Raw genomic sequence first — 25,402 nt, forward strand, 5'->3', positions numbered from 1 at the left:
GTTCCAGTTCTGTGCACCGCGCACTTTGTACGGATGGCCTGTGAAAAGCAAGGTACACCGAGACTAGAGATTGCAGAATCCCCTTGTCGGTCAGAAGGAGAGGAAATCCAAGTTTTAAAATACCCTGCCTGTGTGGGGCGACTTAATTTTCGATTACCCCCTCCGTGCGTCCAGCTGAAAGATGATTCTTGCGCGCCGCCCGGGGTGCCGCGCGAGTTACCGCCGCAGTCCCCTCCGGGAGGAGAGAACGCTGAGCCCCGGGTTTCACCGAAGGTCAGAGGGGCGGGCGGACCCGCGGAGGTGGAAGGCCGCGCGCTCCTCGGTGCTCGGGGCCCCGATACCCAGGGCAGCCAGTAAGCGGCGCTGGGCCTCGGGTTTGGCGGGCCCGAGCGGCGGGCTGCGGATTACCTGCAGCAGAGGGGAGCCGGCGAGCTCCTCCCCGCCCGCCGCCCCCACTCCCCGCCCCCACCGCGGCACCAGCCGGGGCTCCGCGGGCTCGGCGCACTCGCTCGGAGGAGCCGGGGCCGAGCAGTCGGCCGGCGCGGGCAGGGAGCGCGGGGCCGGCGCGGCTGGGCTGCGGGGTCGCCCTCCTCCCGCACAGTGCGGCGCAGGGAGGCTCCCGCCTCGGCCGCCCCCGCCCGCGCCTCCTCCTCCGCTCTGCAGGCGGGGACCGCCCGGCGCTCGCACCCGGCCGCCGCGGCCCCCTCCGCCCCCGGCTCCGGGCGGCGCAGCGGCAGCGGCGGCGGCAGCAGCAGCGGCGGCGGCGGCGGGAGGCAGCGCGAGGGGCCGCCGCCGGGCTCCGCGGGGCTCGGGAGCCAGCCCCGGCGAGAAGGCGCGGAGCCATGGCCGATGGGGGCGAAGGCGAGGACGAGATCCAGTTCCTGCGAACTGTAAGCGGCACGCAGCCCGCGTTTCCCCCGGGGGGCCGGGGCCGGGCAGAGCGGCGGGGGCGCGCGGGCGGGGCGGGGTGCCCCCGGGGCCCCGGGGGAGCCGTGTGGGGGCGACGGGAGGGAAGGGTGCGTGTCCGTGCGCGCGTGGGGGAAGCCGGGGCCGGAGCGCGGCGGGAGCGCTGAGAGCGGGCGGGAGGCGCGCAGCCTCCGGTCCCGGGGCGCCGAGGACCGGCGCCTCGCAGCCGCCGGAGTCCCGGAGGAGGGCCCGTCCGGCCTGACCCGTGGCGGGGCTTGCGCCTTCCGGATCGCCGCTGGGGATGGTGGTGGTGCGGACCGGGGGGCCGGTGGGGCCCCGGGACGAGGGCTGTCGCCGGGAATTCCGCCGCGGCGCGGTTTCCCCGGCTTGCGGGCTGGACCCGCGCGCTGTCGCGCAGCCCCGGGACTCGCCTACTTGGCGTAGAGCGCGCCGCGGTCGGCTGGTCCCGGAGGAGGTGCGGGACGCGGCCCCCCCCGCCCCGAATCTCCCCCAAGTCAGGGTGCTGCGGAGGGGAGGAGGAATCGCCCCGGTGGTCACCGAGGTTCCCTGGCACGCGGGTCACGGTGCTGCGACCGTTTGCAGAACGTGGAAGGGATGGGAAGCGAGTGTGTGTGTGTGTGTGTGTGCGCGCGCGCACGCGGGGGTGGCGGGGACATCGTGAACGTGTCGTTCTCTCAATGCTGGCTTATTGAATGCCTAGTGCAGCAAAGTGTGAGCGCGTGTGCGTGTGTAAGGGCAGGGTGACTGCCCGGAATTTCCACACTGGGTGGCAGCAGGGAAAGGTTGGCTCCACACTGATAGAATTTTTTTTTCTCCTTAAGTACCTCCTGGCGCTGCTCCTTCCCCTCGCTGATTTGTTCGAACGCTGCAGATACTTCCCAGGCTGAGGCATTGCTCACCTCAGAGCTGGGACTGGAGAGCCTCTTGGCAAAAGAAAATGCCGTAACTTCGCGGTAGGAATAACCTAGTTAGCATTTGCAGCATCCTTTCTTTCCGTCGTTCCTTTCCCGGCACTTGTTTCCTCCCCTCCGAAAGATTTTTCCTTCCAGGATTCCCCCCACCCCCGCCCGAGGACTGCAGCTTCTGCTTCTTTTCCTCAACGGTGCAAAAGAGATCACTTCTCAGTTCACCTGCACAGTCACGAAAATCATAGATTTAAATTTTGAAATATTAGCCAGACAGTAACTTTTAGGTGTGAAAATAGTGTAGATGATGTATACAGGAGCAGAACAAGTGAAAATGGTCAGTTTGTTCAGGAACGTTGTAAGTGGCCATTTTTTTTTTCTTTCGGTCTTCTAATTTTTGAAGGCATTTATTTTTTCCTTAATATTTACGGTGGGGGTGGAAAGCCTTTGTAAAGGATAAGATCCAGGGTCGGCCTCAAATGGGGAATGATCTGAACTAACGGCTACACGTTATGCACCATTATATATGCTGTTTGAAGTACAACTGGCCCACGACTGGACTCTGAAGAGCCTGTAGGCGAAAACCTTGCTCGTGGGGAATGTTTTAAGCCTACTCATAACACAGTTTTTTTTTTTTTTAAGTGAAAAACTGTCCATAAGGTTTTAAAAAAATTAATAAAAGACGCATGGAAATAAATATGTTTCTCCAAACCACAACAGCTTTTGTTCAAGTGGACAAAGCATTATTTCCTGTGTAATTTTTAAATTGTTTTTTTTTTTTTCCCCCAAACCCCATAGGGTTAAAATCAGCTAGAAAAATTTGGAAGGCTTCACACATTCAAGGGCTTCCTGCAGGCTTAAATGTTAAGCCACGCTGGTGGACGTGGTGTTATCAGAATACTTAATAGAGACCGGGGTAATGTGCGTGCTGATGGGGTTCTGCACATATAAAGTAATGTTAACTCCGTGCCACTCAACAGCTGCCTTTCAGCTGGTGCGACACCTTTGATAAGTGGGTCCTGTGTAGAGATCTGGCAGTCCTAGGCTGGGATTTTTCTTTTAATAAAACATCCGTAGGTTGTGCTGATGATAAATGACCTTGAAGGAGGTGGCACAGTGGAGCAGGGGAATATTTTTGGTGTCGCTTAACGTTTAAAAGGAAAACATGCCGGTGCCTCTAAATTTTACAATTTTACGTGGCAGTTCTCCAGTCCTTTACCACCAACTCCACTGCTTTCTGCCCTTGCTCCTTTCCATTTTATTCTCTTAACCTGAGACTGTGTTAATGATTCAGAGATGGTAATGGAGTTATTAACGGAGAGAATGTAGTTCTTACAGTAAATTCATCTCTCTCTCTCTCTCTTTTTTTTTTCCCCCAGGGCATTTCTCTGTTGTGTGCAATCTTCTCATTATGAGTTATTTCTCCTTCTCCTTCTGTTTTAAAGGAAATGGCCCAGAGAGGGTTAATAATCTGTATATTAGATGAAATAGTTATAGATCACAGTTGAAGCTATTGTGTTTAAAAAAAAATGAATATCAGTCATTAGGAGACTTTAATTGTGTAGTTGATTGATCATTTCATATATCTGATTAGAGCACCTTAAGTATTATCTTGGATTCTTATTTAAGCACTATGGCTCATTGACACATCCTTGGGATCCTTCTGTCCACAGAAAACTTGATTTCTTCTTCTTCTAGAAGACATCGGTGATCACTGTTAAGGGAAGCAAAGGTGAAATCTTTAATGAACTGTGTCCATGAGTTATGTCCACTGCTGTGAATTAACTCGTCATTTGTGAAGGGGAGTTTTGTCACTGGTTAGCCTGTGCCAGGCTTTATCATTATGCACCTGTGAGTTTGCTGACATTTCTTGCAAGTGGTTATGTGGATGAACGATCATCTTTGATTCAATGACTCCCCCACCAGCTGGAAGCTTGCCCACTCTGATGTGTTTATCTTGGAGAGAAAGTGAGAATGTGGACGTGTAAACCCTGGATGTGCTAAGGACCTAATCCTATCGTAAAATAAGCCTTCAGCCCGTGATGGATTTGTTCAGTGTCCTATCCAAACATGCCTGTGATTTGGAATGGGTGGTTTATTTTATTTTAAAATTCTCAGTGAACTGTAATTTGGTACTAAAACCATGGATCTTTTTAGTAACACTCCTCTTATTTTCCTAGCAATCATAAAATTTTATAGAGGGAATTTCTTGACTTCAAGAAAGCCATGATGGAAGATGACCTTGGTCAGGGGTTAATTTTCCCAAGTACTTTGCTTTTCCTTCATTTGTGTCGGAAACTTGAGTTACTCTTTTTTGTGTTTATGCGTAGATCGAGATTGAAAACTTAATCCAAGCTGCAGACATTATTCCTAGGGGGATGTTTTGGCTTTCCTCCGGCCTTCCTTTGCAGAATGAGCAATTTAACTGTAGATTTCTTTGCAGGACGTGTACATCTTGCAGATAATAATAATAAGAATTTTAGAAAGTACTCAGCAATTAATAGTAAGAATCCTAAAGTATCAGGTCCAGCACCCAGCAGTGTGAAGTAGATTGAGCCGGAAAGTTTAGCCTCCTTTGTGGAGGTACAGGAAGGTTAATTGTACAAAGTCAGCGACTCAACAGTGCGGAACTGAGACTGAAATTCAGATTTTAGGCTAATGTCCTTTCCAGGAGAGAAAGGCTGCATATCAGCAGTTCAAGTAGGTTTCAGCGCTCCAGCAGACAGGGTACCCAGTGGCTTTTGTCAGCTGTAGGAATGTCATGGAGTACAAAGGAAAAGACTCTGAGTGGGCCGTGGGAATTTGCACCTTTTGTTCACTTGATAACGAAGGCATGACGATAGATGTGCACTGTGGTATTTTGTCAAGCGACTGATAGAAAGTGCACCCAGGCTTACATAATCGGACTTTTTTTTTTTTTTTTTTTTAAATTTGTGTGTACACATTCACAGGAAGGGCAGGATCTGAAACAATTAGGGCACTAATTTATTTGACATTCAGTCTTATTTGTACTTGGGCTTTAGGTAAGTGTTTTTTTTATCAAGGCTGAATTAGCCGAGAAAAGATTACAACTTCTGGGACTGTCCTTGGAGACAGGAGGAAGGCACACATTTGGCTCCTGAAACTGTGACATTACGGGACTTTTATTAATTCAGAAAAACAGTTGTTGAGCACCTTCCGCATGCAGGGCGTGATATTCAGTGTGAAGGAAGCATCCAGAATACGGAGAGAGATGTGGTTTGCAATTATAATTGCAAAGAAGCGACTTAGAGGCTGGCGTGAAATCAGAAGGGAAGAAAACACATGTAAAAATTCTAGGATATTAGGGTAGGAGGAGACCTTTAGAAAACGACATCTCGTCTACCCCCCTCCCCTCCCCCCACCCCTCACGGTCATTTAAATAAGGACTAAAGCTCAGAGAGCTGAGATGCTTTGGCCCAGTGTCCTACTCCAAATTAGGGGCTGTCTTGGTTCATGCTGTTATAATGAGACCATACAGTGGGGGAGGGGGGCTTAAGCAGATACTAATGGCCACGGTTCTGGAGGTTGGGGAGTCCAAGATCCAGGTCAGGCAGCTGCCATGTGTGACCTCTTCCTGGTTTGTAGCTGGCCGTCTTGCCGTGTCCTCACAGGGCTGAGAGAGAAAAATCTTCTGCCCTGTGCATCTTCTTATCAGGACACTCACTCCATTCCTGAGGGTCCTAGCCTCCTGCCCTAATGACCTCCTAAAGGCCCCACTTCCTGATGCCGTCCCATTTGGAGTTGGCATTTCCCCGTAGGAAATTCAGGGGGTTGCAAACATTCTGTCCGTAGCAGTGGCGTAGAGTCAAGCCAGGTGCGTGAAAATCTCTGCGGAACGGTCAGGGAGCCGTCCTCCCTACAGAACCCACCTGCCCGGTCGTATCCTTCTCTTTCCCCTTCCCAGGGTTCCCTGTCCACATCCGCCCCCGGCCTTCCAGCCACTGACAAGGACGCCGCTTTCCTTTTCTCTGAAGCTGCCATTTCTCGCCCGTCCTAGACCTTGGCCCCTGCCCCCTGGTGCCGGGCGGGAGTCCGCACATACTCCTCCTTTCCCTGCCTCCCTCCCCGCCGTTCTTCTGGTCCACCTTGACGCACTCGGATTTCTCCCGCCCTAAAGTTTCTCCATTTAGCCGCTCAGCTCTTCCAAATGTGGGCTCCACCCACAGCTGGTCTCTGCCTCTCCTTGTAATTGCTACCTAGCTGCTTTTACCCCGAAAACCGCCGAGCTGGACGTTTCCGGTAGCCCCCTCCATGCCCAATCGAGATGCGCCCCTCCACCCCTGTTCCTGTAGTCTCCACACGCTCTGCTAGACTCACCCTCCCTCCCGGAGTTCCTCTGTGCACTTTTGGAGACCTGGCACATTCGGAGTCATTTTGATATATATTTCTGATCAGGCTGGATCTTTGGAATAATAGAGTTTGAAAAGACTTCACGATGACCTCATCCAACTCTGAGAGCCAGAGCAATTATAGGAACTTTGTCGAAGTCACTCCTTCCTGTGGGAGCAACCCACCTCAGAACTGACCGTGCTCTGCCCCGCGCTGCCAGCTCTCCCGTCCTGAGCTCATGTGTATTCAGCCCCCTAAGTGGCTCTTCCTCCAGTGGCTCTGTGTCGGCCAGTGGCACTGCCATTTTGAGCTCTTAGAAACACCAGTGTGGTCCTAACCTTCATAGACCTGCTCTGAGGTCTTTCTCCAACAGTTACCTAGCTTATGTACTTGGGGAAATTTTTTTTTTTTTTAATTTCCCTTATGGCATAAAGATAATATTAGGCATCTCAGGGGGATTTTTGAAGATCATGTGATAGAATTTATGTGCAAAGCCTATTCCACTGCCTGGCTCATGTAGGCACTCCATGCATCTGTTGAGTTCTTTTCTCTTCCTGTATCTTACTTGTCATCATCTCCTGGGGTGTTTTCCTTGGCATCTGGCTCAGATTTAGATTTCTTTCACACCCCAGTGCTTGTTGTGACCCTTCCTTGTCCCTCTACCCCACCAGCCAGTAGCAACCCTCCTTGAATTCTCCTGCCATTTGAATCCTCCTAAAACCCTGTGTCCGTGATGCCACTCCCCAGTTCTACGTTCCTGTCACATGCGGTCTAGTTGCTCTGCCTGGTTCATGACCTTCTATAATCTGATTTTTGACACTTTACTTAAGTTCCCCATCTTCTTGGGGCCCTTGGGTCACTCTAGCCAATTGTGATTTTACCTTTCTTGAACCATCTCTCGAGTGTCCCCGTTCCACACATTTTATCACTCGTGTGGCCCTAATATTGCTCCCCTGAGGCTCTTTGGGGGGGTTTGTGACTGTTGGGGGCATTCGTTTCCCATGATGCTTAGTGCAGTGTTACCTACAAGGAATCATGGAAATGGAGGACCAGGACAAGAGAAGAGTTCCTCCCTCTCTCCTCCTCCTAATAGTTGTGAAGATCACGTGAATGTGTTCGAATGCAGAAAGAAGTTATCTGTAATGAGAGAAGTAGACAAACATCGTGGGGATGGGAGAGTGTTAGTAAGATCCCTCCTACGGGCAGAAGAGTAGGAGGTTAGGGGAGGTGCGTGGGTGAGACAGACGAGGTGATGGTGGGCTGTGGGAGGGCTGCGGGGGCTCCTGGGCCATCAGGGGAGGGCATTTGGTGCTAGACATGTGAGGAGCATTCCAGAGAGGGAAGTTACCGAGACAACTGACCTAAGGAGAGAACGAGACTAAATGGAGGCCTGAGTGAGTCTGAGTGAGAGACACTGGGTCCCTGTCAGAATTTGCATTTCAAACAAGATGCTTCTAGATGGTGAGGTGACTCTCAGGGCGTCACAGGCGCTTCTGGTGGGGCAGTTGCGTCCACTTATTTTCATCTCTGTGAATCACGGGAAGAATATTGGAACATGAATGGTTGTGTGACTTTGAGGGTGGAGGTGTCCTATGAAAATTCTTCTGGGAAAGGTCAAGTGGGCACTTGGCTCTGAGGGGCCCTCTGAGGTTGCCGTGTTAGGAGTTCCTGGGGTCAGCCAAACTCAAATCATTTAGAAGGATGAGTATAACAAAAAAACCTTACCCTTTTGGGGCACTTGGGTGGCTCAGTCGGTTAAGCTTCCAACTCTTGATTTTGGCTCAGGTCGTGATCTCATGGTTTGTGAGATCGAGCCCTGCGTCGGGCTCTGTGATGACAGTGTCCAGCCTGCTTGGGATTCTGTCTCTCCTTCTCCCTCTGCCCCTCCCCTGCTTGTTCTCTCTTTCTCTCTCTCTCTCAAAATAAATATTAATAATAAAAAACACCTTACCCTTGTGCCGGAAGTACATACTTTCAGTGACTTTTGAGGTCCTTGAAAATTCCCATCCTGGTAGATCACAGGGCCAGTGACTAAACTCCTAATCAACCTCTTTTTTAATCTTCTCTCCTGGCTTAGTGAGGACTTCTCGGGCTTCCTGTTCTTACTTGGGTTAGTGAACAAGTGAGGATAGTTCTGGGGTTTCCTAAAACATTACAGTTGGCCTCAAAGCCCAGATAGGAGGTATATTTCCTGGTTCCTGTGGCCGAATGAAAGTTCTGTAGTGATGTTATTTTGCAGTTAAACAGAAATTTGGAATTTTCCACTCACTAGGAGTGTCCAGAGGACCTGCGGGTCGTTGACTCCGGGCTCGTTAACCAGGCAGAGTTGTCTCCAGGGTAAGGGACCAAGAGAAGAGCCAGGGCCACCGAGTGCCCCGGTGAGACCTCCGCTAGGTGGCTGTGCGCGGCCACTGACCGTCGCCGACTGGAGACGAGGATTTGCCAGTTTACCTGAAGAAAACCTTAAATCTAGCTGGGGAGCCAGGCGAATGCAGGGCAAAGTGAGGAACACCGCGGAAAGGGCTATAGGAACTCACAGGGCGATGGGGCCTTGTTGGGTCCGAGGGGGGGCTGAGGCAGGAGTCACCCAGGGGGCGCCATGAGCACACATTTGTTCACAAGGACGCACACTTATTAATGTGCGTCGGAAGGTCACGTGTGGCTGGCCAGTGAGGGTCACGGGTCCCACATCGTCATCAGCACATCAGGAAGAGCAACCGAGTGTGGTCCGCTTAATGTTTCCTTCGACAGCAAACACTGTTTTCCCCTGTGAAACTTTGTGATTTAAAAAACTCCCTGCAGGGGCGCCTGGGTGGCTCAGTCGATTGGGCGTCTGGCTTCGGCTCAGGTCATGATCTCGCGGTCTGTGGGTTCGAGCCCCGTGTCGGGCTCTGTGCTGACAGCTCAGAGCCTGGAGCCTGTTTCAGATTCTATGTCTCCCTCTTCCTCTGACCCTCCCCTGTTCATGCTCTCTCTCTCTCTCTGTCTCAAAAATAAATAAATATTTAAAAAAAAATTAAAAAAACAAAAAAACAAACAAAAAAAAACCTCCCTGCACATGTGTTCCCCTTCTAACGAAATTTTTAATTATTTCATTTCTCTCTGAATTTAGAATCTGACTCATAATGGTCACATGAGCCCGTGAATTTTACTTGTGTTTTAACATGTAACCAAAGATATAATACATAAACCAAAGATATAAACCAAAGATACGTGTATGGTGCCTATAAAAGATATGTTTTTGGAGGACAAAAAAAGAAAAATACGGGACAACTCAAATCCTTGAGTGTTGAGTAAATCGGGACATTGTTAAAGTCAGTACTAAATGTCACACTGAGTTTATAGCCATTGAAAGTTGTGTTCACTTGCTTTCCACAGCAGGTTTCTGATTATCAAATTAAAAGGAATCATGATTTAACTTCTTTGAGATTTCGGTGGAGTTTGTATTTCTTTCACATTCAAAGAAATTTTCATTAAGAAATTTTGGTCTCACACACACACACATACACACGTATAACGCACTCACATGAGAACAAGATAGTACTCCATGTATATTTTTTCAAATCATTGTTTTAAGCCACTAAGCTTTGGGGTGGCTTCTTCTTTTTTATTTTTTAATGTTGATTTATTTTTGAGAGAGGGAGAGGGAGAGAAGGGGAGGGGCAGAGAGAGAAGGAAGACCCAGAATCTGAAGCAGGCTCCAGGCTCCGAGCTGTAGGCACAGAGCCGGACGTGGGGCTCCAACCCACAAATTGCGAGATCGTGACCTGAGCCAGAGTCGGATGCTCAACCGACTGAGCCACCCAGGGGCCCCACTCCATATTTCTTTTTTTACCAAATTTTGACCCAAAAGTGAAATTCTATTAAATTAGTTCGGGGTGGCAGTGAAATGTTGTTCTCTGTTACTGCTTCTCATACTTGAATGTCTCGTTTTTGTTCTTTGAACGCGGTAAGCGACAGGGCCCACGGGTGAGCCGTCTGTGAGAGATGCCATTTTGATGGGGGCAGGGCCAGAGACAAACCAGCATCATCCCATGTGTCTCTTGAGGTTGTCTGGGGGAATTCTTAGGGACATCTGGACAATTCTAGAGACTGACGGAAGTCACTTGAAGTATGGTGGCAGCCCCGAAGGGCCGTCATCTCTCTGGTGTGGTCAGGAGACCAGGGCTATTTTACGGAATTATCTACCTACCACTGTTGGTGACTTCATTTCTCGTAGGTATATTCGTAGTCACTGTCCAGAATGTCTGCTCTTAGTATTTCACTTTTATCTCCTCATGAAATCCGTACAAAATCCCTCAGAGGCAGGTACAAAGAAGTTCAGTCACTGGCCCTCTATTGCCAGACACAGGCTGTGGAGCTAGGGTTTCAGGCCCAGGCAGGTGGCTCTAGAACCTGCACACTTAAAGACTGTATGGGGTCCCTTTCGGCTGGAGATTAATTTGTTTTAAAACCAGAGGGAAGCTTGATGCCTTGCTTTTCTCTGTGGGAATGTACTTTATAATATCGAGTGTGAATTTCTTAAACTACCAGTGCCTCACAGGGTACGTGCCACATGAGAGGCCCTCCTTAGATGTTTGTGGAATCGAAGGGACTGGATTCTGTGAGACAATACGTTGATAATATGTTGACGATAAATACAGAATAGAGCGATCGTGTGCAAAGTTGACTAGGCTGTCCTAACTCAAGAGGCACACATCGGAAACTGAGTTTGTTCACGGTATAATACCAGGTACGTGGGAGACACTTGGCAGGCAGAAATCAGTCCCGTAGAGCTGAGGTGTCAGTGGAATTTTGCACACGTCACCTGGGGACCGGTAGGCTCCTGGTCCTGGAGGGTTGTGCTCTGTGTAAATTCAGAGGAGACAAAAGGTGAAGAGTGGTGAATGTAGCCGTAATGGGAGGGCTCAAAGGCCACCTCCGCGAGGTGGGGTAAATTGCCACGAAAGTAGGTTTGATTTTATCTAAGACGTGAAAAGAATGCACAAAGGGCAGCATCCAGAATGTAGAACAACGTGTCAGGCAGGAGCCGAAGCTCAAAATGCCACATGATCTCTGAAAATGCCCCCATCCCGATTCCTCTTTAGGGTTTCTGAAAGTTTGGATTCATTTTATTTTTGGAACAGTGGACATTTGGGGGAATAGGCTGAGGGATGAAAATACATATCGAAGCGCCTTTTTGAAAGGAGAGAATATTTTAAAGAACTGCCCTTCAGGGACATGTACAGTTATGAGCCTGTAGGGCAGAACATATTTTCTTTTCTTTCAGAGAAGAGCGTGATGGAAGGGTGATTGAGGCACCTGAAAAAGTTCGCAGACACACACACACACACACACACACGCATGCTCGCACGTCTTTACTGGATTTAATCCCCGATGGCATTTTATTTTTTTCCTTATCCTCTCTTAGCATATCCCTTCCATCCCTTCTGGTCCGGGACACCTCTGTCATGATTTGTCTTCACGGACAAGGCTCACGGTTGGGAGTTTTGCTCAGCTTACAAGTTCTGGCTTGTAGGTTCAATGAAACATCAGGAGAACGTTTCTTCCTGAGTCACAGACAAAATGAAAAGCTGAGCTGAATGCTTTCTGATTGATGGCTGTCAAGGAAGCCGGAAGCATCCAGTTCTTCTGCTGTCCTCTCTGTGACAGTAAAGGGGGCCACTGTCTCCTGAAGACGGGGTATCATTATGGAGTATAAAGGTCCCACGACTGCAGCTACGGAGGACAGCATCCTTCAGGAAAGCCTGCAAAATTCGCCCAACTTAAATCCTTTGTACACACATGAGGATACAGAAACTGCAAAGGAGAAGAGAGAATTGGGGTTTTACCTCTTCCTTCTCCTGTTTACTGTCTTGTCTCTCCCACCCCGCCTCCCCCTGCAAGACTGCTTTGATATGTACGTATGTATGTAGTTACTTATTTGAGATATAATTGGCACATAGCATTATATTAATTTCAGGTGTACAACACGATGATTCGATATTTGTATACATTGTGAAATGATCAGCACGGTAGGTAAGTCTAGTTAACGTCATCCCCACGCATAGTCACAAAATATTTGTTTCTCCAGATGAGAAATTTTAAGATCTACTTTCTTAGCAGCTTTCAAATATGCAATATGATGTTATTATCTGTAGTCACCATGCTGTACCTCACATTTCCAAGGCTTAATTATTTTGTGACTGGAAGTTTGCACCTTTTGACCCCCTTCACCCATTTTGCCCCCCCCCCCCCCCCCCAGCTCTGGCGACCACCCATCTGTTCTGTCTATCTGTGAGTTTTCGTTGTGTTTTTGTTTTTGTTTTTGTTTTCAGAGTCTGCATACAAGTGAGATGAGGCAGTATTTGTTTTTGTCTGGCTTATCTCACTTGGTGTCATGCCCTCGAGGGCCATCTATGCCGTCACAAGGGGCAAGATTTCGTTCTTTTTTATGCCCGAGTAACAGTCCATGGTGTGTAAATGTATACCGCGTTTTCTTTCTCCGCTCATCCTTCAGTGGACACTTACGTGGCTCCCATGTCTTGGCTGTTGTGGTCATACTGTCGTGGACGTGGAGGGTGCAGGTCTCTTTTGAAATTAGTGTTTTCCTTTCATTCAGTTAAATACCTAGAAGCGGATCCTGTGATAGTTTCTATTTTTAATTCCTTGAGGACCCTCCATACTGTTCTCTGTAGTGGCCGCCCAAACTTATATCCCTGTTAATAGGGCACGAGGGCTCCCTTTTCCCTGCATCCTGGTGAACGCTTGCTATCTTTGATCCTTTTGATAATAGCCATTCTGACAGGTGTGAAGTGATAGCTCGTGGTGGCTGTGACCTGTATTTTCTTCTGGTTCATTTTGAAATATTTGTTGACCACCTACTATGTGCCGAGCACCATGCTAGGTGTTGGGACTCAAATCTCTCTGGGCCTGTTCTGCTTCAAGGAGTTTATTGTATCTCTGGTGCGTGGGATGGGGAATAAAGAGACAGCAAATGTCCTACCGTGGATCAGATGCAAGAAGGAGATAACTGCTATGAGCCAGGATGTTGAGGAGGGAAGGATGTATGTCTGATAATTATGGTTGCCTAGGGCTTCCTGGAGGAGGCGTTTATGGTCACAGTGTTTTCAGACTCAAAAGGAACGTCAGGTCCAGCTTAAGGATTTTCTAGTGGAGGCAAATGAAAGTTCCTCAAGAGTTTTGGCTCAGACAGGATAGCCACCATTCATTCATTCAATTCCCCCAGCAATCCATTACGTCCGCAGGGCAGTTGACTGCTTTCATGCAGATCAGAAGATAGATGTAGGGCAGTGACTTGCTCAAGGGCAGCGAGTGAGGACAGGATGTGGGTGGTGAGCCCAAGGTCTTTGTGGCACTAGACCCCGTTTCTGTCCTTCCCTCTCTCCCTCCTCCTCCTGTCCTTGCCTTCTTTCTTTCCTTCCAACAGTCGGGAAGAGTTGGGCAGGACTGTGGATGTGGCCGATGAAAAAAGAACTGTGGGTGTCCTGTCCGCCTCACTCTCCTATTTGGGTCATCTCTGCCTCTCCTTGGTCTTTTGAGCTGTTTTACAATTCCTTAAGTTGTGGGAAACACAGAGCAGTGATTCCTGAGTGTTTGGTTGTCGATCACGGAAAATGCAAAGTGCCTGGTGGAACGTGGGCACTCGGCAGTTTTGCACATTGCTAGCAAGTTCAGGTTCATTTTTCTGGAGGACTTTGATATGCACACGTCCTTCGGATTCTCCTTTGAACCTGCTCTCTTGTCATACTGGTCCTTTATTGCTTAGGAATTCAGGAAAACCTCAGACGTGCGTTCATTTTATGTTTGCTTAAGAGTCGTGTTTTTACCTCTTTAAAAGAAATCTTTGATGTCACCAGTGCCTTTTAAAGATGGGTAGAGAGGGAGGGAGCTAAAACATAAGAGACTCTTAAGAACTGAGAACAAACTGAGGGTTGGTGGAGGGTGGGAGGGAGGGGAAAGTGGGTGTGGGCATTGAGGAGGGCACCTGTTGGGATGAGCACTGGGTGTTGTATGGAAACCAATCTGACAATAAATTTCATATTAAAAAAAAATAAAGATGGGTAGATTTTGATGAGTTGGGTGAGGAGGGTGGGCAGACAGGATCCCAGGTGAATCGGAACGCGAGTGGAGGCAGGGTGTGGGTTTTCTCTGTCTCCCCCATCCCCGATGCGTGTTTACTCCTGTCTGCCCTGCTCCGTGTCCGGGAGGCTCCTGTTCTCCCCGGGCACTGGGAACACACTCCTCCCTTGCTGCCTCCGGCCCAGGGCTGGTAACAGCTCCCCACCATTGCTGGCCCCGCTCTGTTGGACCCTGTCACCCTCCCTAGCGACTCCTTGCTCCTTTCATTAAACACCTTGCAGTGGAACCTTCTGGAGGGGCCGTCTCTTTTCTTGGCAGGACCCTGGACTGTATAGCCGGGAGACACATGGGGCCATGGCCGGCGAAGAGACTGTGTGAGAGTGTGGGCTGTGGTAATCCCAGAAGGCTGGAGAGCCTTGACCCCAGCAGGGGCAGGGATTTATCCTGAATCGGGAAGGTCAGAAGTGCCTCTGAAGTTATTCTTCTGTTTTCTTTTTCTTTCTTTTTTTTTCCCCCCTCTCTGGGGAGGGAACTGGGTCAGAGCCTCTGTTAGGAAGATTAATACGGCAGCAATTTATAAGATGAATTGGTGTATGGACAGATCAGATGGAGACTGCAGGTCGGAAGCCTGTTAGGGGACGGTCGCCGTGGAGTTGGCGTAAGATAATTCGGCCCGAATTTGTGTGCTGGCTGTGGGAATGCAAAGGAGGGGAGAGGTTTAAGAGATGCTGTGCAAGAAGGAGAGGAAGAAAAGGAGGAGCTTAGGAGACTCAGCGACACGTGGCCCAAGTGAAGGTTTCAGGGGAGGGCTGTGGGGTTAAGTGCGGACATACTGATTTAGAGGTACATCGTGGACTACCTTGCATCCTCCCCGAAGTGATGCACGGGAGTCCTAACCAGTGACTCAGAGCGCGATCTTATTTGGAGACACGGTCAGTTAAAATAAGGTCGTTAGGGGTCGGCCCTAATCCAAGGTGATTGGTGTCCTTATAGAAGGGAAGTGTGGGCTCAGACACGTACAGAAGGAAGATGATGTGAAGATACACAGGGAGAGTGCCGTGTGCGGACAGGACTGGAGCCGTGTTCCCTCAAGCCAAGGGATGCCCGAGGCCCTCAGAAGGACCCAACCCTGCTGACTCTCTGATCTCGGGCATCTGGCCCGCGAGACGACAGATACTGAACCACCCAGTTGTGGCTCTTTGCCGCGGCGGCCCCAGGAAGCGAATACGCGGGCAATGCTGGAAATGTGCATTTAGCGTTTGAAGAGGATGCGCCGGAGGGGGCAGATTTCGACGCCGTTGGCCTGACAGCAGAGGCGGGCGGATGGTGGTGTCCCATCAGGAGCACGAAGGGCACCTGGTAGCCAAGGCTTGATGCGGTCTCTCCGAGGAAGGTGAAAGCAGATGCCGGGTGCAGGAGAGAGGTGAGGGTGGCCGGAGCTGAGGAAGACGGTGCGGACGGACATTTTCATCCCGTACGTTGGTGATGAGGAGGAAGGAGGGGGGGGGGGGTGGGAGCCTGGGGGGGTGGGGAGGACGCGAGCTTGGAAGAAGTTATTGATTACTTTTTTCTCATGGGCGAGACCATAATCTAAGTCTAAGGAGGATGAGGGATAGTTGCTGGAGCAAGACTGTAGGTGCTGGGCAGGAGAGGGGCCGCCCTCCCCCTGCTGCCGCCCTCCCCCTGCTGCCGCCCTCCCCCTGCTGCCGCCCTCCCCCTGCTGCCGTAACCGGGCACACGGGGACACTGATGCATCATCCCCTTATTGCAAATCCTTCATCACTGCTTTACCTAATTCGAGAGCACACGCTCTTTTCATTTGGTTTTAGGTTAGCTTTGCACAATTGCATTTTCAGCCGGGGACCTTTTGGTACGCGGTTAAAGTCAGAGCTTTGTTGGCTCTAAACTGGGCGTGTTTTGTTTGGATGTTGCATGGCGTCGTCGGTGATGGAATGAGCCACCTGGGCTTGAAGCAGGCCTATCTCAGTGGGGTGTGTGGAAGTCCCCAGTGCTGGTGTGTTTTTCTTTCCTTTTTTTCCCCTTTAGCTATGGACTCAAAAAGATTACAGGGCTTGTATAGGTATTTACAAATAATTTTTTAGCAAATGGACAGCTTAGGAGCATATTAAAACAATTCTCTGACAGTTCAGGTCAGGGGAACGTGTTGAAATACCTTAGGAAACAAAAGGATTCTGCTGCTCGCAACTGCCCTTGGCTCTCCTAGTATGATAAATAGCTTAGCCAGCTCAACAAACTTCAGTAATTTTTCAGAAAATTAAGCAATTTACACTTTTGAGATATTTTAATTTCCATAAAAATTACATTTGTATGTAATTGGCACTCTACGGCAGATATAATTTGTAGCTTGCAAAACTCTGTGTTTTGTTGTAAATCTAAGTAGTAAATGCATATAGCATTTAAGCGTGCACATCCCAATTTGTCTCATACTTGAACACCAGGGATATAAAAGTAAAAGCTGTAAGCAGATGTCTGTGCTTAACAACAAAGAATGTATCTTAATCTCTTTATTGCCCTCAATCACTGCCTGCAACACTTTCTTAAAAGGAAGCTGCTTTTGAGATGACGATTATTGTAGGATCTGCCCCACTAGCCAAAGCACAGGCTCGCCCCCATGCATCGATACAGAATTAAGATAAAAGTATGTCACCTTTTGCCGCTATTAAATTAGATACATCTGACCTTGTTTAATGGACATAGGTATGTAATGTATGTGTGATAAATATGTATATGTAATAAATATGATATGCCACATATCAAGCAAAGTTATACACTTTGCAACTTTTTAAGAACCTCTTCAATCAGTAATGTACTAGGTGAAGAATTCAGACACGTCCTCTGTCTTTTTGGTCTTGCTGGGATGTGCCTGGGGTGCCAGCATTTGCTACACAAACAAGTTCAAAGACTCTACCTTTCCGTGTGCCAGGATTAAATTTTAGAACGAGCCCAGACTCAGACGTAGCAAGCCACGCATACCCGGTTCTCACTCCTTTCTTAGGAAATGGAACCACTCCGGGTGCCTGGGTGGCTCAGTCGGTTAAGCGTCCAACTTCGGCTCAGGTCGTGATCTCACGGTTGGTGAGTTCAAGCCCTGCGTCAGGCTCTGTGCTGACAGCTCAGAGCCTGAGCCTGCTTCAGATTCTGTGTGTCTCTTTCTGCCCTTCCTCTGCTCGCTGGTGTGCACGCTCGCTCGCTCTCTCTCTCTCTCTCTCCCTCCCCCCCCCCAAAATAAATATTTTTAAAAAGTTATAAAAAAGAAAAGAAAATGAAACCACTCTTGTGCAAATGTAAAAGGGTTTGGGCATGCCATGGGGGGCAAAGAGGAGCTGGATCAAATGATCTAGAGGCTTCTTCCTGTTGTCCCTGGGATTCTGTCGTCATTTCAGCCGGTTGCAGTGCTTATGGATGCTGATCCAGAGAGAAGGGGAGATGAGGACAATGGTAACACTCAAGCACAAACTAGAAGGTGGGAGGGAGGTAGCCACCCAACATTTTTATTTTAAAGTGGTAAGAAACTGCCATATCTACTGTGAGTAGAGCATTTTCTAGTTTTAGTCCTGCCAAGGACATTTTCTGCAGAACAAAATCTTGAATTTTGGATTGGCAGGATCAGCAGAGCAAGAAACAGGGCATAAGTTATATCAAAAAGAAATATTGTTCTGGAACGGCCCAAAGCAAGGACTGATGTCAGTAGGGAGTGGCACCAGTGATCCTATAAATCATACAGGGGTCATGCAGTCACACAGGAGGGAACAGAGAGACATTTGTCCCTTCCCTCTGCAGATGGGCACCTTGAAGCCCAGAGTTCTGGAAGAGGGGGCACGTATAGAGATAACCCTGATGACTCAGGATATAGAAATGGGGTTTAAAATCTCAGCGTTAACAATGGTGATGCTGTTGCCCTCTGCCGTGAATAATGGAGCAAACTAGAATCCGACTAAAATGGAGCCTGGTGAATAAATCAAGGAGAAGGGCTTGCGATCTTTGCATAAGAGAGAAAATGAGTAATGGAACCCTCTTTTGCTTATTCAGGCCATCAGAAGTCAACATAATTTAATAGTACAACTTCCAAGGTGGGGGCCAATATTGTGGATAAATGGAGTCTATTTTTTAAGGTTAGATAAATCCAGCCTATTTTTATGGGCAGAGGAAAATTATTGCTGACGTGATTTGATAAGGTTCTTCTGTGCCATAAACTGAACTACTGAGAACATAACAGTTTTTCACATGAAGTAGAAGAAAAACTACTCTAAATTATAGGAGACTAAGGCTGTGTTTATATTTGGGCGTTGAATTAATATGTTTTGGGGCACTCATTTTTATTTAACTATACGATTGGCTTTGGGTTCCTTCAGTTCCTTATGAATGCCATAAATATCGGATTGACCATTTTTTAGGTTGATGTTTTCACTGAATGGTGATATTATGAATATACTGGGTGGGAGGGGCCATGATTATTTATGTGCGTGTGTTCCTGTTTTCAGCAAGGATGTATTCACTAGCTTCTATGTATCAGGAATTTGTGGGGTGCTGGGGGTTACCCTAGAGCTTCTTTCTTCATTTGTATTTTCAATTCGTTTTTATAGAGTCACTAATAAATCTCCTAAATAGCAAAGGGCTGAGGCTAGAACCCAATACACCAACCTAGTAAGATTTCCTTCTAAGTCTGTGTCAAGTCAGTTGTGTATTAGAATCATCCGGTCTGCATTTTCCCATTTTGTCCAAGGGGAGATTAACAAGGATTATCACATGCTGGCTGAAAACCCTCGTATTTGTAACAGTGGAAATAGAAAGTACGTGTAAATTTATATATTACTATTGTTATTATTATTGTATTCTTAGCGTTTCTAAATACCTGTTATGTATCTACCAGGCATTCTGCTTGACTCCATGGATATAATGAGATATATAAGACATAGTTCTTGCCTGTAGGCAACTTTTCCTAAGACTGATTTATTGGCCTTCCCTAGACTCTTTTTCCTGTTGAATTTTTCTTAAGTAAATAAAAAAAAAAAACAAACTTAAATTCACAGTGTAATTAGATTATACCTATAGTAAAGCACGTAAGTTTTGTTAAGCTGGTTTAGTGCATTTTTTATTTGTTTTTAACATTTTTTAAAGTATAGTTGACACACAGTATTATGTTAGTTTCAGGTCTACAACTTAGAGCTTCGACAAGTTTATACATTATGCTATGTTTACCACAAGAGTTAACTGCCATCTGTCCCATTATGTTGCTGTTGCAATATCATTGGCCATAAGTCTTAAGTGCACAGCTTGATGAATTTTTTTCAGTGTGAACACACCTGTGTAACTACCACTCAGACCGATCTGTAGAATGTTGTGTGCAATTAGAAACCTCTCTCACCCCTCCCCCCCCTCCCCCGATGGTTACCGCCTCTCCAAAGGTAACCACTGTTCTAACTTTTAGCAAAATAGATTAGTTCTGCCTGTTTTTGCATTTTATGTAAAATGGAATGTTACAACATGTGGTCTTCTGTGTCTGGTTTCTTTGCTTAATATTATGTCTGTGGGATGCGTCCATGTTGTTGTATCGAATGGTGGCTCATTATTGTCATCGTTTTATGCCACAGTTGACTGAATCATTTGGTTAATAGATACCGGCTTATTTCTAGTTTTTACTGTTATGAATAGAGCTGGTATTATGAATAATGCTGGTGTTCTCAAATGTTGAATGATCACCTGAAATACAGGTATGTGTACATTTCTCTTAGGTGTGCGCCAATGAGTGGAATTGCTTACTGGGGATACTTGAGGCTCAGGCTCTGAACACTTAACCAAAGTGGTTTCACCAGTCAATGCTCCCACCAACAGGACTTAGTCAATGTTAGTTTTTCTAATAAAAATTAATCCGTATGGCATATATCATTGTGATTTTAATTTTCATTTCATGATAACTCATAACACTGGACACCTTTTTGTATCTTTAATGGCCATTTGGATATTCCCTTGTGAGGTACCTATTCAACTGTTAACCCATTTTTAAATAAAATTATCATTTTCTCATTAATTTGTTGACTGTTGTATATGCTGCCTGTGTCAGGCCTTTTGTGAGGTCTGTTGCAGAGATCTTCTCCAGCATGGCTGCTTTCCCCCTCTTTTATGGGCATTTTGTTGTGGTAGTTGAACGGTAGTTTTTCATTTCAGTGAATTTCAAGTTACTTTTCGTTCATGCTGTGTTCATGTTATACCTTGTTTAAGAAATCTTTGCCTACCCAAAGGCCACAGAGATTTTCTTCCGTGTTTTCTTCTGGAGTTTTATTATTTTAACATTGACCTTGAAGTCTATAATCCATGTAGAATTGATTTTCCATTATAGCTTGAGGTAGAGTTCAGTTTCCCCACCACATCGCCATGGATGTCCACTCGATCCAGCACCAGTCATTACAAAGACCACTTTCCCCCCACTTTTTTGCTCTAATCCCGTGACTTTTAACTTGGTCCAGTTTTATATTGACTTGTTATGTGTTGGTGTTAGTCCTCTGACTTTGCTCTAGTTCCTCTTTCATTTCAGTTTAAATTTTGGAATTGGCTTGTAAATTCCAACAAAATAAACTGCTGGGACTTTTTTTTTAAATTATTTTTATATTTATTTATTTATTTTTTTTAACATTTATTTATTTTTGAGACAGAGACAGAGCATGAACAGGGGAGGAGCAGAGAGAGAGGGAGACACAGAATCTGAAACAGGCTCCAGGCTCTGAGCTGTCAGCACAGAGCCCGACGTGGGGCTCAAACTCACGGACCGCGAGATCATAACCTGAGCCGAAGTCGGCCGCTTAACCGACTGAGCCACCCAGGCACCCCAAACTGCTGGGACTTTTAATGAGATGACATTGAGTCTATAGACTAATTTGGAAAGAACTGGTATCTTCACGGTATTAAGTCTTAAATTTCTCTCAGGGATTATACTTAGTTTACTATGAGAGGCTTTTTGGATCAGATATATTCCTACGTTCTTGAAACTTATTGATGTTAATGTAAATGGTATCATTTAAAAATTATTTTCTAGAACCTAAGAATATAGTTACCTTTACATATTGACCTTGTATCCAGCAACCCTGCCAAGTTTACTTATTAATTCTAATAGACTACCTGTTGATTCTTTTGGATTTTCTCTGTACCCAATTATGTCATCTGTGCCTAACGACCCTTTTATTTTTTGCTTCCCCATTTTATTTCTTGTTCTTGTCCCATTGTACTGGCCAGGACCTCAGTAAATGACAACTGTAAGACATGATGGCAGATCTTTGATCCTTTTTCCCCAATTTCAGAGAAAACTTAGAGAATTTCATCAACTATGATTGCTGTAGTTTGGTAAGAGGTTTTGTCATGTTTTATTTTTTTGAGAGAGAGGGAGAGAGCGAGTGAGAGTGCAAGTGGGGGAGGGGCTGAGAGAGAGGGAGCCAACAGAATGTGAAGCAGGCTCCAGGCTCCGAGCTGTCAGCACAGAGCCCAATGCGGGGGTCAAACCACGAGTCCAGAGATCATGACCTGAGCCAGAGTTGGATGCTCAGCTGAGCCACCCAGGCGCCCCCATATTTTCCTTCTTTTAGATTAATCATGATTGATCGATTTGTAATTATCTTGGTATGTTAAAATCCTATTTAACTTTCAGCAGATGAAACACAATCTTTGAAATGTAGAGATCCATGGTGAATATATATCAATTGAGGAGCGTCTGGACTGGGACCAGAGAAGGAAGGGCAGAGTGGAAAGTAAGGTGGCGGGGCAGTGATCGTCTCCCTGTGTGTGGCCAAGTTCAGAGGTTCCCAGTGGTGGCGGCAACGGTGTCCATCGGGAAATTGGCTATAATCAAGTATTTATTAACACTAGCCTGTGAGTTATATGTTCTTTTATTGCTCTTTCAGTGTTTATGGTAGAGATTATAGCATACATTCTTATTAGTATCTACCGTAAATGAGAACTTTTCTATGTACTGGACACAAATAGTGCTGTAAAGACCCCATAACATTTTAACTTCATTTACCCCCTCCTGATTTTTTGTGCTATTGTAGTCATGTATTTTAATTCTCTCCCTCTCTCTCTCTCTCTCTCTCTCTCTCTCTCTCTATATATATATATATATATATATATATATATAAACTCCACAAGACATTTTGATTATTCTTTTAATAGTGAGTACTCATTTAGATTGATTTGTATGTTAGGCTGCCTTGTATCTTACTTTCCTTCTTGAATCACCATGCTTAAATCTGGGATCGTTATTCTGCTATCTGAAGAACTCCCTTAGGATTTTTTTTTTTTTAAATCATAGGTCTATGCAAAATAAATTCTCAGTTTTTGTTTGAAAGCATCTGTATTTCTCCTTGTCTGAGAATAGAATTGGCAGTTGTTGGTGGCTCTTTTTTTTTTTCCAGCATTTGTAGCTTCTGTTTCTGTTTGAAAGGTCAGCTGTAAGTCTTATTTTTTTCTTTTCTTAATGTTTGTTTATTTTTGAGAGAGAGAGACAACATGAGCAGGGGAGGGGCAGAGAGAGAGAGGGGGACACAGAATCCAAAGCAGACTCCAGGCTCTGAGCTGTCAGCACAGAGCCCCACGGGGGGCTCCCAACTCACCAACTGTGAGATCATGACCTGAGCTGAAGTCAGACACTCAGCCAACTGAGTCACCCAGGTGCCTCTGGTTTTATTGTCAAAGATGATATTTGCTTTCTGTTTATCCCTGTTTGGGATTTGTGAAGTATCTCAAATTTGTGGCTTGATATTTTTCATCCATCTTGGCTAGTATTTCTTCAAATATTGCTTCTCCCTCATTTTCTCTCTTCCCTCTTCTTTTGGACTCCAATTACATGTATATTTCTCCTTTTCCCTAAGTCTGTTTTATATTCTTGTTATGTTTTTACTTTTTTTCCTCTTTGTACTTCAATCTGGATATTGTCTTCTGACCTTTCTACCAGTTCCTAAATGTCTTTTGCTTTGTCTAGTCAAGCTGGTAAACCTATGTACTGAATTCTTAAATTTGCAGTTATTTTATTTTTTACTAATAAGATTTTGCCTTCATTCATTTCCTGCATGCTTACTTTCTTGTCATAGTCTTCCTCTTTTTATCTGTTTTCAAAAATATGTATCACAGCAGTTTCCTAATAGATAATTCCAATGTTGATATCACTTGCAGATTTGTTTTTATTGTCTTTTGTTTTTTCTCTTGGTTTTTATTCATTTGGTCTCAGTTTCTGGAAGCCATGCATTTTTTTTTTTTTTTTGACAGCTGGGCATTATGTAAGGAAAATTGTAGAGGTGTGGGTGATGTTCTCTTTTTCCACATGTATTATTCCACAGAATATTCCCTATTCTTCCATAGATATATTAATATCTGGGAGGTAGGTAGAGTACGGGCACATCCCATTAATCTACCTGAGGTTTGTTTGTTTCCAGATTGCTTATATTTATAAGTATCTCTCTTCCAGAGTCTTACCTGAATGCCTGAAAAACTCTGACCTGCAGAGACTGGGCTAGTGGTTGGGATCCCACTTACCAATAGGCAAAATTTGTGCCTTGGCCAAAATACTAGTTTTATAGGTCACGATCCATGGACATGGCTTAAGAACAGTTGAGGGTGCTATTGTTACACAAACGCTGTTGAAACCTTTTACGGTAGACAGGACTATGTTCACTGTCCACTGTCCCTTACCATTGTGGCTGTTTATGTAAGTGAATTCTCTGTCTTATTCTCCAGTTCCATATTTTCACAGGTGGATGGATGTTCTTTATTCTTAGGAATGAAAAACCAACAACTTCCCATTTGTTAATTCAGTGTCATCCAACCTATATTCTTATTAGGATTACATTTGTCCTGAGTTCTGCAAAAATGGGTTTGGGTATGGGAATTTCTTTAAGAAAGTCCTACTCTGTTATGATTGAAGCTAATGTTTAAATGAATTCTTGTTCACCAAAATCCATTTTTACTATGAGCTTAAGTAGTTTCACTGCCTTTGTTTTCTGGCTTTTGATGTATAAAACGAAATTCGTGGGCGTGTCGGTGGCTCAGTCGGTTAAGCATCTGACTTCAGCTCAGGTCATGAGCTCATGGTTCATGGATTCGAGTCCCGCATCAGGGAAGCACAAGGCTTGCTTGCTTTGGGTGAACATGAGCCCTGCTTTGGGTGAGCCCCTGCTTCTCTCTCTCTCTCTCTCTCTCTGCCCCTTGCTTACTTGCTCTCTCAAAAAAAATTCTGTTGTTGTTTTTAGAATCTCCCTCTACTGTGGCCTTTAACTGACCTTGTCTTCCAACCTGCTCCTAGGTGAGCCAGTTGAGGAAAAATATATACAATGGAGACATTGTACCGGGGCAAAAATCTCTTCTAGCTCTTAAACTTTGGCATAGTCATGGCAACCCCAGGAGAAGTGCCTTTTTTTGAAAAGAGTTTATTTTTTTTTAAAGTTTATTTATTTATTTGGGGAGGGTTGCGGGGGGTGGGGGGAGAATCCCAAGGACACTCTGTGCCATCGGCGCAGAGCCTGACATGGGGCTCAGACCCACAAACTGAGGTCATGACCTGAGCCCAAACCAAGAGTTGGATGCTCAACTGACTAAGCCACCCAGGCGCCCCTCTGAAAAGAGTTTATTAAAGTAAGAAAAGTTTAATGATGGATGGGGATAAATGGTCCTTTAGAACATTGTGATCTTGAACTGCTGATATTTTGTAAATGGAATTAAAAATCTTGTCTTTAGAGGCTGCTCTGGAAGAGTGTTAGTGAATGTATTCTAGGCCCTCAAAACCTTGATGTAATATATTTGCAGCTTATCCTTGTTACCCATCGTTTACTGGTGATCTGGCTATCTTTTGTGAGAAGAGGAAAAGTGAGGGGAAAGACAAAACCACTCAGATGTTTAGCAATAGAATTTAAAGGGAGTGATTTTGAAAGGCTAATTGTCTCATGTGTATTGATACATAAACTTACTGTTTATGGGATTTAATCATTCTTGAAATTATTTGTGTCTAGAATAAGTAATACACTTCAAAGTGGGTGCAGCAAGTTGGACATTTATAACTTGCACGATGGGTACACAGTGGACTTTTGTACTGGACTTAATTATTGATGTTTGTCATCTGGATGGCTAAAAGTAGCCCAGAG

The 25,402-nt window shown here is 46.1% G+C and overlaps 1 protein-coding gene across 9 annotated transcripts in view; it reads left to right on the plus strand.

Moving 5' to 3' along the window:
* Positions 1 to 724: 724 nt before the first annotated feature.
* The window catches only part of RYR2 (ryanodine receptor 2), a 756,877-nt gene continuing 732,199 nt past the window's right edge, over positions 725 to 25,402 (plus strand). For all 9 annotated transcript variants that reach the window (XM_053910232.1, XM_053910224.1, XM_053910226.1 and 6 more), the window contains exon 1: positions 725 to 890. In XM_053910232.1, coding sequence (XP_053766207.1) covers positions 843 to 890 — 48 coding nt within the window. In that variant the 5' untranslated portion in view covers positions 725 to 842. The remainder of the gene's footprint in view (positions 891 to 25,402) is intronic.

This window comes from Panthera pardus, unplaced genomic scaffold (assembly GCF_024362965.1).
Source record: "Panthera pardus isolate Hobbes unplaced genomic scaffold, ASM2436296v1 HiC_scaffold_22, whole genome shotgun sequence".
NCBI lineage: Eukaryota > Metazoa > Chordata > Mammalia > Carnivora > Felidae > Panthera > Panthera pardus.